Source organism: Cervus canadensis, chromosome 29 (assembly GCF_019320065.1).
Source record: "Cervus canadensis isolate Bull #8, Minnesota chromosome 29, ASM1932006v1, whole genome shotgun sequence".
Lineage (NCBI taxonomy): Eukaryota > Metazoa > Chordata > Mammalia > Artiodactyla > Cervidae > Cervus > Cervus canadensis.
The window spans coordinates 24,753,769-24,768,978 of NC_057414.1; the positions used below are offsets into that span (position 1 = coordinate 24,753,769).

Sequence of the window (15,210 nt, forward strand, 5' to 3'; positions counted from 1 at the left end):
GACTGACTGTAACATTGAAAGAAGATAGTTGTTTTTATTATTGCTAACTGCCTGTTGCTTTTTCCTGAATTAAGTATTATCATTTCCATCGTGTTTCACTGTATTTCCTCTAGATGGTTCTTGTCCATTTTTGAGTTGACGATGGAGAAAGCATTTTTGTGAATCGCTGACATCAATAGATGATTCCAAAGTGCTGCAGCTGCAGATCAGCCTAAGTCAAATGCTGTGTGGAGTAAAGGAGCATTGAAATCAGAATTCAGTACCTTGAGGGAATTTTCTAATGAGGGTAGGAATTTGCAGCATTACATTAGGGGTTTTATATATATTAAAGCATTATTCCTCGTTAGAATCAAGTTCAGTCACTCAGTCATGTCTGACTTTTTGTGACCCCAGGGACTGCGGCACGCCAGGGCTTCCCTGTCCACCACCAACTCCTGGAGCTTGCTCAAACTCATGTCCATTGAGTTGGTGGTGCCATCCAGCCATCTCATCCTCTGTCATCCTCTTCTCCTCCTGCCTTCAATCTTTCCCAGCATCAGGGTCTTTCCCAATGAGTCAGTTCTTCATATCAGGTGGCCAAAGTAGAATCATTAGATATTATTAAATCTTAGAATCATAAGATATTATTAAACTATTAACCCAGATACCGAGGTGATATGGAGATTTTTTTTTTAAATCGTTCAAAATCACTCAGTGGGAATTAGATTGGGCGTTTAAATTCAGATACATCTGAGGCAGCATTTATCTTCTACCCTCTGCTCTATTCTTTCTCTTGTGCTGTCTATTATCCTTCAGAGGACACAGATGAAAAATGACTGGATGTTGCATGTTAATTAGCAAGAACTGGACTGACTCCCATCTGGAAGTTTTTTATGTATAATATATAGACGTTATCCCTTTCCTCTGGGTCCTGTGCAGGTATTAGTGTTTTGGGGAAAGCCCATCTCAGTGAGACCACTGTCTGACCTTCCAGGTGTGACTAGATATGAAGATGAGGAATCACACACCAGTAACCGAGTTCCTCCTCATGGGAATCCCTCACACACAGGGGCTGGAACACGCGCTCTTTGTCTTCTTCCTCACCTTCTACCTGCTCACTCTCGTGGGGAACCTGCTCATTCTCCTGGCCATCCTCACTTCCTCCAACCTCCACACCCCCATGTACTTCTTCCTGGGCAACCTGTCAGTGTTTGACATCTTTTTCCCTTCCGTGAGTTCCCCCAAAATGATGCTCTACCTACTGGGGCAAAGCCGGACCATCTCTTACCAGGGCTGTGCCTGCCAGCTCTTCTTGTATCACTTCCTGGGCTGCACGGAGTGTTTCCTGTACACCGTGATGGCCTATGACCGCTTCGCCGCCATCTGTCACCCCTTGCGGTACACGGTCATCATGAGCCCCAGGGTGTGCGCCATCTTGACTCTGAGCACCTGGGTGGGGAGCAGCGTGCATGCGTCTGTCCTCACATTTCTTGTGTTTAGGTTACCCTACTGTGGCCCCACGGAGGTGGGCAATTTCTTCTGTGACATCCCGGTGGTGCTGCCCCTGGCCTGTGAGGACACCTCTCTAGCTCACAGGGTGAGTGTCACCAACGTAGGTGTTGTGGCACTCCTGTGTGTCCTTCTTGTCCTCACCTCTTACACTCGCATCGTTATCTCTATATTGAGAATCAGCTCCTCAGAAGGCAGGCACAGAGCCTTCTCGACCTGCAGTGCCCACCTGACTTCCGTCCTGCTCTTCTATGGACCCGTGGTCCTCATTTATCTCCAGCCTGCCTCCAGCCCTTGGCTGGATTCTATGGTTCAGGTGTTGAATAATATTGTTAACCCTTCCCTGAATCCTTTGATATACAGCTTGAGAAACAAGGATGTCAAGTTGGCTCTGAGAAAAGCACTAATCCAGGGAGTACATACCTGAGGAGTGTAAGCTTTTCTATCAGTACCTGTGCTTATAAATTTGCCTTGTGTTTATTGGGGATGACTAGTGTCTTAGCGTTGGTGTGACTGCTAAACAATTTGAATGGATTTTTTTTTGTGTGATTAGCATGTATATATTTATATAATTTTTATTGAGCAAAATCTTTTACAGCACTTATCATGGGCTAAGCACTCCTCTATGCACTTTATAACTACTGATATATGTTATTAGGATAATTATCACATGGAGTAGGTATTATCCCAATTTACAGAGGAGGATATGAAGGCACTGGAAGGTTAAGAGACTTTTGCAGTATCACAGAGATAGAAGGTTGCTGAGCTAGGTAGGACTGTGGCTGCTAGGGTTTTAACTTTGTGCTAATAATGCTTCCTCTGTATTGTCAGAAAAGTGTGTGTGGGTATCCTGTCATGTCTGACTCTTTGCAACCCCATGGACCATAGCCCACCAGGCTCTTCTATCCATGGATGTTTCCAGGCAAAAATGCTGGAGTGGGTTGCAATTTCCTACTCCAGGGGATCTTCCCGACCCAGGGATTGATCCCAGGGCTGTTGCATCTCTTGCATTGGCAGGAGGATTCTTTACCACTGTGCCACGTGGAAAGCTTTGTATTGTCAGAAGTATAGCACAAATGCCCACTTTTCTAGGAACTTCTTTTCAACTTACATGAAGCATTCTCCAATTTAAAAAAAATCTGTAGTCTATTCAGTTTGTTCCATTCCATTAATTTTCATCACTTTTTTCATCTATGTTGTGAGGAATGTTATGTACCTAAGTCTGATATAAAGAATTTTGGTTACATTTCAGAAACCAGATGATATCCACATACCTACTAGTATGTGTTTCATAGATCCTCTAGTCTTAGGGAAGTATGTGTTCTTAACAACAGTAGTTTTAATTCTGTAACAGTGATTGCAGATTTTCTTCCATTAAATCAAAGACTGAGTGTGAGTTCCAAAATTCCTAGCACTTCAGCAATAATAATCTTCTTTTTCCTCATGTAAATAAATAGGTTTGAAGAAAATAGGAAAACTGTAAAAAAGTAAAGTGACTAGAAATTACAAATTAACCCTACCACAAAAATGATAATCACCATTAACATTCTGACATTTCTCCTATCTCTCTCATTAATGACTAAATTGGAACTAAAATTTCTGAATTCTTGTTTATAATGATGTAATCTAAATGTACATCATGAATATACCTATCTACATATGTATATTTATACAGTTATATATATATATATATAAATATAATCTTTTCTTATTTTAATAGTGTATCAAGTAATTTCAATTGCCACAATTTTTAAACTAATTTTACTGAGATAATTCATGGCCCAAATAGTTCACCCAATTAAAGTGTACAAGTCAATGGTTTTTTTTTATTATATTCAAAGATCTATGCAACCATCACTATGGCCAATTTTAAAACATTTTTACCATCAGAAAAAGGTATCCTATACCTTGTAGCTATCATCTTATTACCCCTATCACCTTCAGCTGTAAGCAACTTAATCTACTTTCTGTATCTACAGATTTGCTTGTTCTTGAGATTTTATATAAATAGAATTCTATAATGCTTATTTTTTTGAGGCTGTCTTCTTAACTTAGCATAATGTTTTCAAGGTTCAAACATGTAGTAGTAGGTTCTGGTTTTTGTTTTTTTTTTCCCACTTCTTATCTTTGCTGTTGTTTAGTTGCTAAGTCATGTCCGACTCTTTTGCGACCCCATGAACTGCAGCCTGCCAGGCTCCTCTGTCCACGGGATTTCCTGGGCAAGAATACGGGACTGGGTTGCCATTTCCTCCTCCAGGCCATCTTCCAAACCCAGGGATAGATCGCATGTCTCCTGCATTGGCAGATGGGAGTCTTTTTCACTGAACCACGAACTTCTTATGTGGCCTGAATTTCCCTAGTTACTTTGGTTTTCTAAGGTCACTACATGTTATTAAATACATATATGTTTACAATTGTTCTATTTTCATAATAGATCAACACTTTTATCATTATAAAATGTTCCCTTTTATCTCTAGTAACATTTTTTGTTTTAAAGTCTGTTTTGTCTATTAGTCCTGCCGCTTCAGCTTCCCTGTGGTGGATGTTAGCATGACATCTCTTTTTCTATGCTTTTATTTTCTTTTTATTTACATCTTTCTATTCTGAACTGTGTCTCCTATAGACAGAATGTATTTGGATCATTTTCAGTTTTGGCCGACGAGCTCAGCTGCTCTGCAGCATGTGGAATCTTCCTCGGCCGGGGATCGAACCTATGTCTCCTGCATTGGCAAGTGGACTCTACAACTGTGCCACCACGAAGGTCCTGTAACATTTTTTTTGAAAGCTTAGATCTGTGGCCAAATAATGTTTCTTCATCTCCCCCGCCCCCACACCCAGTGAATACAATTGATATCTCTTTTGTTCTGTCTCTAGAATTTTCCCTCAAGCATTTATTTCAGATTTCCCTTTTTCTTCTGTGTTGACATGGGTCATATACCCTACACTAGCAGTAGATGGATTATCAGTTCTTAAACCACATGGTGGCCTGAGAGCCCAATTGTTAGCAAACACGGTAGGCATGGAGGTGCCCTTCTACATCTGCCGCTGTAGAATGTAAAGTAATGTAGGGGAAGGGTAGGGAGCAGCTTGACTTTCAGCACAGTGAGAGCTACCATTTCGAAGAGAGATATTTCGATTTCCGAAGAATTGTTGTGCCTTTAAGTTATTTTGAAAAACCTCAATTCTGAAAGCTATTAGATATGTCCTTACGTACACTGTGCACATAGAGCACCCACAGTAGGCTGAACTAAGACTCAGGAAAATAGCATCGCTTGAAATAGGACATGATGAGAATAAACATTTGACGGACGGGATTGGATGTCTACAAAAACGTTCTACAATTTAGTTTGATTTTATGAGGCTTATCACTGATATCAGAAGATGTTATGATGATTTGATCAAAATCTCAGAAAAAAATATACAGTCTTGGATAGTAGATGAAAAGGAAGTGGATACATAGGGAGATTTTCATGTGATTGTTCATAGGAGTGTTACTCATAATACTCAAAAGTAGAAATGTCTTGAATGTCTAGTGAAAGGATAAACTAAATATAATGTATTTATGCTATGGAATACTATTGGCAAGAAAAAGTCTCCGACAAACTATTTTTGTGTGATATAGCATGGATGAACCTCAACAGCATTACGCTAAGGGAAAGAAGCCAGGTTCAAAGAACACATGTTGTATCATTCCATATGTATGAAATGCCTAGAAAAGACAAATTTACAGAGACAAAGAGTAAATTAGTGGTTAGCTTCCTGGGGAGGGGAGTGGGAATGGGAATTAATTGCAAATTGACCCCAGGGAAACTTTTGGGTGATGGAAATGATCAGAATTTTGACAATGTTTGCATGACTCTGTAAATTAAAAAAAATAATTAAATTGTGTTTTTAACAAGAGTTGATTTTTATGATATGTAGCTTGTGCCTTCATAAAGCTGTTGAACAAATGGATAGTGTATCTCTAGTGTCCATGGGAGAGAGAATACCAGCTGACAAAGGCATTTCAGATTGTTTGACAAGTATACTGATACAGTAATGAAAAGTGTGGCAAATTATTGTAGTAGGAGAACCCTTGGTTATAATCATATAGTTGACACTGCTTTAACTTTGCACTCACTAACAGTCTCCTAAGAGAGTATTTTGCTTTGAATGTAAAATTTTACTGTTTGGAAAAGAATGTTAACCTACTAACTCATACATGCTAGTAAATATGGTGTTTTATTTGTCCTTGCAAATTTATATACTCTTACTCATGTATAAGTCATATGTTCACAAATTCATAAATTTCATATATATGTATATATGTATAAGTGTTTTGAAAGTGAATGTATTGTGAAGCTAATTTAATCTGTCTGGGTGACAAATGCATTTCATTGTGGATACTTATTGAATAAATTAATGATATGGAAAATTTAGGAATAACACAAAATAAAGAACAGTAAAATTGGGGGCTATTAGGTTATCTGTTCTTTTATTTCTTGTGATTTTGCCAAGAATAGCATTTCTGAAAGTTGAAATGAGATAGTACATATAAGGCTCACTGTGGCTTATGTCTTCTAATGCGTGTGTTTTTAATGAGTCACAGGGATACTGATTATGAAATACATAAACTCCTTGAAGAATTCTTTTTATTACTTAGATGCAAAGTAAAATACTCAATTTATAGAAAGGGCAGTTGAAAAAGGAAGAGTAGGGCACATTACTAATTACAAAATATTTCGGAGCTGGTCTGATTTTCATTAATACAGCACTGATTTTCATAGTAAAGAAGCTGACATGACAAGCTGAAGCAAAATAATAAAAACTGTGACTATAATATATATATAAATTCAGAATTGACATTCTGAACTGTTTAATATGTGACAATCCAAAATAATTCAGTTTCTACTGGATATTTGTGATGATGATTTTGAGATATGCAAAATATTTCTCGTTACACCAATAATCTTTTAGGGGTCTGCAGGTACTAGGAATAAAGTTGGAATCTTACTTTATCATTCAGGACATAAGAATATCCATATGATAAAATATTGCTCACCAAAATGAAGGAACTTTAAAAATACTGATACATGCAACAGCAGAGAGCAATCTCAAAAACATATTCAGTGAAAGATACCAGACAAAAAGAACACATAATTTGTGACTACACTTGTAAAACATAATCAAAAAGGGAAAATTCATAGAGACCAAAAATAGATTAATAGTTGCCTAGAGTTTGTGATATCGATGGAAATGACTGGAAATGGACACTTCTTTTTAATATGAAGGAAAAGTTCTAAAATTAGCCTGTGGTGATGGTTGCATATCTCTGTAAGTACACATTCTTTGTAAATATATTCTCACTGAGTTGTAACTTTAAGTGGGTATTTTATGGCATAGACATTATATCTCCATAAAACTGTTTAAAATATTAAAGAAATCATTGCTTGTCAAAAAATTTTAAGCTTTTATGATGATTTCATTCACCACCTTCATTTTGAAAACAAAAGCAACGAATAAGAAAATGAGTAGAAATATAAGACTATAATATATTTACTTTTAAAATTAAGACTAAAATTATTCATTCCATTTTGTTAGCAATGGACATAAGTTTTAAATGCATACAGGCTGACACTCAAATCCAAGTTCTGTGATTGACTTTTGGAGTGAAATTTGATAATTATTTAAACTTTTCCAGCCTTATTTTTATCTTCGAAAAGAAAATGATGTCTACTCATATGATTGGTGCAAGGATGAAATAAAGAGTCCTTGAAGAGTTTGGCTAAAAAAGAAAAGTAGGATATTCTCAGTAAGAAGTAATTGTGATTTCAAAACCATAGAGACAGAAGTTTCTTCTGAATTCCTTAGCATGAAAAAAAGACAATGATGATTAGAATGTTGTAAACACTTAAAGCATTGCCACTTTTGTGCATTTTGTATTATATCAAAGGAATCTTAGCTATAACATTTTAAGTAGATCCATGTGCTTATTTCACTGCTGCTGCTGCTGCTAAGTCACTTCAGTCGTGTCTGACTCTGTGTGACCCCATACACGGCAGCCCATCAGGCTCCTCTGTCCCTGGGATTCTCCAGGCAAGAACACTGGAGTGGGTTGCCATTTCCTTCTCTGAATGGCCATTAAAAATAACATGCTCACGTGCATGCTAAGTCGCTCCAGTCGTGTCCATCTCTTTGCTACCCCATGGACTGTAGCAAGGACCCCATAGACGGCAGCCCGCCAGGCTCCTCTACCCATGGGGATTCTCCAGGCTAGGACACTGGAGTGGGATGCCATTTCCTTCTCCAGAGGATCTTCCCCACCCAGGGACTGAATCTGTGTCTCCTGCGGCTCCTGCATTGCAGGCGGAATCTTTACCATTGAGCTACCGGGGAAACTTAGTGTGCTCACAGCCCTACCTAATTCTACCTTTGTCTGTTCTGATCCTTTGTCTACACAGCAGTCAGTAGACTGATTCTTAAAACATAAATTGAACCAAGTTACAGTACTTAAAGTCTTCCCAGGTGGCACCAGTGGTAAAGAACCAGCCGGCCAATGCAGGAGAGGTAAGAGACATGGGTTTGATTCCAGGGTTGGAAAGATGCCCTGGAGGAGGGCATGGAAACCACTCCAGTATTCTTGTCTGGAAAATCCCACGGACAGAAAAGACTGGTGGGCTACAATCCATGGGGTCACAAAGAGACAGACACGACTGAAGCGACTTGGCATGCACATACCCACCGTAGTTAAAGAATGCTAATATAAAGACTAGTAGTGATATTAAAATGAAAACGAAAAACAGAGTTTTTAGAAAAGGATAAGATATTAATTGAAGCAGTTGAGAAAGTGATATTGGGGAACTATACAACTAATTACAGAAAAAAGCAGTTTTGTTGACACCAAATGGGATTGTTGCCTTATTTCTATAAGTGGTTCCTTTCCTAATTCTCAACTTTTTTCTTAAACCTAGTTCTTCCAAGGATTAGGCAATGGCAACCCACTCCAGTACTCTTGCCTGGAAAATCCCATGGGCAGAGGAACTTGGTGGGCTGCAGTCCATGGGGTCGCGAAGAGTCGGACATGACTGAGGGACTTCACTTTCACTTTTCACTTTCATGCATTGGAGAAGCTAATGGCAGCCCACTCTAGTATTCTTGCCTGGAGAATCCCAGGGATGGCGGAGCCTGGTGGGCTGCCGTCTAAGGGGTCGCACAGAGTCGGACCCTACTGAAGTGACTTAGCAGCAGCAGTAGTTCTTCCAAACACAGGATCACTGGGAAATTTCAAAAATCTGAACGCAGTGGATGGCTTTCCACTAGATAAAAATGCCCAAGTGTTATTGTTAATCTAAGGGGTTTGAAAATTGAAAATAATTAAGTGCTTTTGGTGCCTCAGATGGTAAAGAATCTGTCTGCTATGTGTGAGACCAGGGTTCGATCCCTGATTCAGGAAGATCCCCTGGAGAAGTGAATAGCAACTCACTCCAGTATTCTTGCCTGGAGAATCCCATGGACAGAAGAGCCTGAGGGGCTATAGTCCATAGGGTTGCAAAGAGTCAGACATGACTGAGTGACTAGCGTTTTTCTCACTTTTTAAGGTAATTACATTTTCATCTAAGAATTAATGAGATAGAGACAGTGGGCAGATGGAAGGAGCGGAAAGTCTCCACTCTAATTGCTTCCTCTGTTATACAGACATCCCACATGGGGAGTGGGGCCCAAAGGAACACAGAAGACATCTATTGTCTCTTCAGGGAACGGATGCCTCTGCTTTTATCAGGGACCAGACACACTGTTGGCCTGAGTGACTGAATGTGACAAAGAGGGGTGTTCAACTTCTCTGGTTTCAGAGCCTGGCCCTCATGTTCCACAGCATCTAAAGGAAAGGAAACAGGAGGGTGGATGTGGAGCCTGGATTCGAGCCCATGTCCACTCTTTCCCTTTCATCTGTAGGTGCCTTCTTTCTGGAACACTCTCTTCTCCTCATCTGATGGGTTATACATATCCTAGGCAGGTGAGAGAGGATGGGAATTAGGTCTATTTGAGTTTGGACTGATACTGACTTAGCAGATTCCATGGATTTTCTTAAGATATTCCCTAATTAATGATGCTGAACCTTAAAAACCTTCATCGGGATGACATTTGTTGTCATATTGCAGACATAATTTCTATTGAGAGACTGAATGTTACATTGAAATAAGATAGCAGTTTTTATTATTGCTAAGTGCCGGTTCCTTTTCGTGATTAAGTATTATCATTTCCATCTTGTCTCAGTTTATTCCTACCAGACAGTTCTTAGTTTTCCATTGTTTCTGTTGATGATGCAGAAGACATTTCCGTGAATCATTTTAATCAATAGGTGATTCCAAACTGCTGTAGGAGCAGGTCAGCTGAAGAGAAACTCCATGTGGAGTAAAAGTGCATTGAATCAGAATATAAGCATCTTGAGTGAATTTTTAAACAAGAGTAAGAGCAGCCATTACACTGGGGAATTTATATATATATTAAAGCATTAATTCTCATAAGAATCATAAGATATATTATACCATGAACATGGACACAGAGGAGACTTAGAGATTATTTTTCAAAATTGTCCAGGGTTACAGAGTGGGGAGTAGATTTGCAATTGAAACTCAGATAAATCCAAGTGTAGGATTTATTCTCTGCTTTCTAGACTATTCTGCCTGTTGTGTCATCTCTTATTCTTCTGAGGAAACAAATGACAAATAAATGGCTGAATGTCACTCATTACTTAGTAAGGACTGGACTGACTCCTGTCTAGAGGTTTTTAATGTACAATATATAGATAGTATCCCTTTCCCGTGGATCCTGTGCAGGTATTAGCATTTTGGGGAAAGCCCATCTCAGTGAGACCACTGTCTGATCTTCCAGGTGTGACTAGATATGAAGATGAGGAATTACACGCCAGTAACCGAGTTCCTCCTCATGGGAATCCCTCACACACAAGGGCTGGAACACGCGCTCTTTGTCTTCTTCCTCACCTTCTACCTGCTCACTCTTGTGGGGAACCTGCTCATTCTCCTGGCCATCCTCACTTCCTCCAACCTCCACACCCCCATGTACTTCTTCCTGGGCAACCTGTCAGTGTTTGACATCTTTTTCCCTTCCGTGAGTTCCCCCAAAATGATGCTCTACCTACTGGGGCAAAGCCGGACCATCTCTTACCAGGGCTGTGCCTGCCAGCTCTTCTTGTATCACTTCCTGGGCTGCACGGAGTGTTTCCTGTACACCGTGATGGCCTATGACCGCTTCGCCGCCATCTGTCACCCCTTGCGGTACACGGTCATCATGAGCCCCAGGGTGTGCACCATCTTGACTCTGAGCGCCTGGGTGGGGAGCAGCGTGCATGCGTCTGTCCTCACATTTCTTGTGTTTAGGTTACCCTACTGTGGCCCCACGGAGGTGGGCAATTTCTTCTGTGACATCCCGGTGGTGCTGCCCCTGGCCTGTGCAGACACCTCTCTAGCTCACAGGGTGAGTGTCACCAACGTAGGTGTTGTGGCACTCCTGTGTTTCCTTCTTGTCCTCACTTCTTACACTCGCATCATTATCTCTATATTGAGAATCAGCTCCTCAGAAGGGAGGCACAGAGCCTTCTCCACCTGCAGTGCCCACCTGACTTCCGTCCTGCTCTTCTATGGACCCGTGATCCTTATTTATCTTCGGCCTGCCTCCAGCCCTTGGCTGGATTCTGTGGTTCCGTTGTTCAATAATATTGTTAACCCTTCCCTGAATCCTTTGATATACAGCTTGAGAAACAAGGATGTGAAGTTGGCTCTGAGAAAAGCACTAATCCAAGGAGTACATCCTTGTGTAACATAAAGTACTATGTCATTATCTGTGCTTACAGATTTGCCTTGCATTTATATGGGGCATGTGGTCTCTGAAACCACCTGGGGTGAATGGCTAAGTGGCATTTGGGATAAATAGGTTGAATGGACTTTTTTGTTATTAACATATATATATTTATATAAATTTGTATTCAAGAATATCTTTATGGCACTTACCATGTGCCAGGTACTATTCTATGCACTTTATAAATACTGCCATATGTTATTATGAGAATTTTCATATGGAGTAGATATTATTATCCCGGTATACAGAGGGGTGTATTAAGGTGCCGAGAGGTTAAGACACTCCTGCAGTGTCTCAGAGATAGAAATTTGCTGAGCTTGGATGTGAATGCAAGGATTTTAACTTTGTGCTAATAAAGTTGCCTCTGTATTGTCATAATTAGAGCACACATGCTTACCTCTTCCAGCAACTTCTTTTCAATTTGCATGGAGTATTTTAAATTTTTCCAAAAAAAAAAATCTATTGTCTACTCAATTCATTCCATTAAATTTATCACTTCATCATCTATATTGTGATCACTGTTATATACTGAAGTCTGATATAAAGAAATTCAGTTACATTTCAGAAACCAGAAATGTGCTAATATATCTATATAGTGACATGTATTTTCATAGATCCTCTAGACTTAGGTCAGTGTATCTGCTCTTTCCGACCGTGGTTTGAATTCTGTAGTATGAATGTAGATTTTCTTCATTAAATCAAAGACTGAGTTTGACTTCCAGAATTCTTGGACTCTCAAAAATAGTAATCATTTTTTTCGTCTTGAAAATAAATAGATTTGAAGAAAATAGGAAAACTGTAAAAAGTAAAGTAACTAGAAATTACAAATTAATCCTACCACCTAAATAATAATCACCATTAACATTTTGACATTTCTGCTCTCTCTCTAATGAGTGACTAAATTGGAACTAAATTTTCTAAAATCCTGTTTACAACTATTTCATGTATACCTATGTCATCCATATCTACATATATGTATTTATATATTTGGAATCATATTATATATATGTATATAATCCTGGTTTATTTCAGTAGTGTATCAAACCTTTTCAATTGCCACAATTTTTAACCAGTTTTATTGTGACATATTTCATATGCCAAAGAATCCACCCACTTAAATTATAGGAGTCATTGCATTTTTTAGTATATTCACAGAGTGTCCACCATCACCACGGTCAATTTTAGAACATTTTTATCATCACAAAAAAATATCGTATACTTTTACAGATCATCTTCTTATTACCTCCATCAGTTTCAGCTCTAAGCAGCCATTAATCTACTTTCTATAACTACAGGTTTGCCTGTTCTGGACATTTGATATAAACGGAATCACATAAAATGTGTTTTCTGTGACTGACTTGTTTAACTTAGCATAATGTTTTCAAGGTTCATCCATGTTGTAGCAGATTCCTTCCCCCCGCTCTTATCTTATGTATCTTATGTGTCCCTAGTTCCTATGATTTCTGAGGTCACTATATATTATTAAATACATATGCATTTATGATTGTACTATCTTCATAGCAGATTAAGCCTTTTATCATTATAAAATATTCCTTTTTATCTCTGGTAACATTTTTTGTTTTAAAGTCTATTTTGTCTGTTAGTCTAACTACTTCATCTCCCTTGTTGCTGTTTGCATGACATCTCTTTTTCTATGCATTTGTCTTCCTTCTATTTGTATCTTTGAACCTAAAGTGTGTCTCCTGAAGACAGAATGTATTAGTAAAAGTTTTTTTCTGCTCCACTTCGACGATTTCTGCTTTTCAGTTGAATTTTAATTCATTTGTATTTTAATGTTAATATAGATATAATTGGATTTACATTTGCTAGTTTTTTGTTTTCTATGCCTCATTCTGTGTCTTTTTTGTTCCTTTATTTCTCCTTTACTTTAAAAAATTACTTTATAAAGTAGTATTTTGACTTACTTAAAGAGTTTTTCACTATTTTGTTTGAGTTATTACCTTAATAGTTGCTCTGGGGCTTACCATCTTATATCTTAACTTATTACAATCAGTTTCAAATGTATACTAAAATTCCAGAGCAATATAGAGACACTACTTCTATATATCTCTATTCATTTTCCCCTCTTTTTGTGGTATTATTGTTAGACATACTGCATCTATGAATGCTAGAATTCCAACAGCACATGTTATAATTATTGATTTATATAATTTTATGGTTTTTAAGAAGCTGGAGGAAGTATGTAAAGCAACTGTGTATTTATAGTTTTTGTTATAATAACCTTCTTACTTATTTTTGGCTTTCACCATTCGTTTCTGTGCTTTCGAATTATCATGTCATTTTCTTTGCTCAGTACAGACTTTCTCCCACCCAACTCTTGTTTGCTATTATTGGCAAGTATATTGGAGAAGGCAATGGCACCCCACTCCAGTACTCTTGCCTGGAAAATCCCATGGACGGAGGAGCCTGGTAGGCTGCAGTCCATGGGGCTAAGAGTCAGACATGACTGAGTGATTTCACTTTCACTTTCCACTTTCGTGCATTGGAGAAGGAAATGGCAACCCACTCCAGTGTTTTTGCCTGGAGAATCCCAGGGATGGGGGAGTCTGGTGGGCTGCCGTCTATGGGGTCGCACAGAGTCGAACATGCCTGAAGTGACTTAGCAGCAGCAGCAGCATATTACAATTATATATATGTATATATATATATATATATATATATTGCATGCCTATATATATATATATCAGTTTATATCAGTATATATATCAGTTTATCTTCAAGTTTGTTCATTCTTTTTTCTGCCAATTTAAGTCTACCATTGATTCCCTCTAGTAAATTGTTTATTTCAGTAATTGTACTTTTCTACTCCAGAACTTCCATTTGGTTCTCATAATTTCTAGCCATTGATATTCTCTATTTTACCTAATATTGTCATCACACATTCCTTTACTTCTTTAATTATGGTTTCCGTCAGTTATTTGAACATATTTATATATACATACACACATATAATACTTTACATGTATATTATTTTATATAATTGGTATTAAAATAGGTTCATAGAAATTAGAAAATATAAATTTATACTGCCTCTTAAAATTATATACTTACCTTTACCAGTGCTGTCTGTTTTCCACTTAGAGTTGGATTACCACCTAGGGTTACCTGATTTTAGCCTGAAGGACTTCATTTCTGTTTTTCTTATAAGGTGCATCCACTGGAAACAAATGATCACTTTAATTTTTCTTAGAATGTCTTGTCTTTATATCATATTCATTTGGACGATATCTTTAAAACATGTGGGATCTTGATGGACTTTTTGCCTTTGAGTACTTTACGTAGTTATCCTGGTGCTTTCTGATCTCCATTGTTTCACATGAGAAGTCAGTGATAAGTTCTTACTAAGATTCCCTAGTATAGTGATGAGTCATTTTTCTCTGCATGCTTTCCACATTTTCTCCTTCTGTTTGACTTTTGGCACTTTTATTATTATGTATCTATTTATGCCTCTCTTACATGGAGTTTGTTGAGCTTCCTGGATGCATAAATGATTGTTTTCCTGTAAATTTGGGAAGTTTTTAACCATTAATTCTCTGAATAGTTTTAATGCTCCTTCCTGTTTCTTCCGGCATTTCTATTACGTGTAGCTGTGCTTGATGGGGTCCCATATTTCTTTGAGGCTCTGTTGATTTTTCTTCACTTTTTCCTCTGTCCTTTGACTTATGTACCCTGTATCAGTTTATCCTCAAGTTTGTTCATTCTTTTTCCTGCCAGTTTAAGTCTACCGTTGATTCCCTCTAATAAATTGTTTATTTCAGTAATTGTACTTTTCTACTCCAGAACTTCCATTTGGTTCTTAAAATTTCTAGCCACTGATAATCTCTATTTGATCTAACATTGTCATCA

At 38.2% G+C, this 15,210-nt stretch overlaps 2 protein-coding genes across 2 annotated transcripts; both read left to right on the forward strand.

The window, feature by feature from the left end:
- Positions 1 to 985: 985 nt before the first annotated feature.
- On the forward strand, positions 986 to 1,915 carry LOC122431394 (putative olfactory receptor 10D4). Its single transcript, XM_043452693.1, has one exon. The coding sequence runs from the start codon at positions 986 to 988 to the stop codon at positions 1,913 to 1,915; it is 930 nt and encodes a 309-aa protein (XP_043308628.1).
- Positions 1,916 to 10,371: 8,456 nt separating this feature from the next.
- Positions 10,372 to 11,310, forward strand: LOC122431342 (putative olfactory receptor 10D4). Its single transcript, XM_043452630.1, has one exon. It carries the CDS (start codon positions 10,372 to 10,374, stop codon positions 11,308 to 11,310), a length of 939 nt encoding a protein of 312 aa, XP_043308565.1.
- Positions 11,311 to 15,210: the final 3,900 nt, after the last annotated feature.

Excerpts from the sequence above, each read along its gene's own strand:
- LOC122431342 (XM_043452630.1), top strand. The coding sequence starts at position 10,372 with ATGAAGATGAGGAATTACACGCCAGTAACCGAGTTCCTCCTCATGGGA.
- LOC122431394 (XM_043452693.1), top strand. The coding sequence starts at position 986 with ATGAAGATGAGGAATCACACACCAGTAACCGAGTTCCTCCTCATGGGA.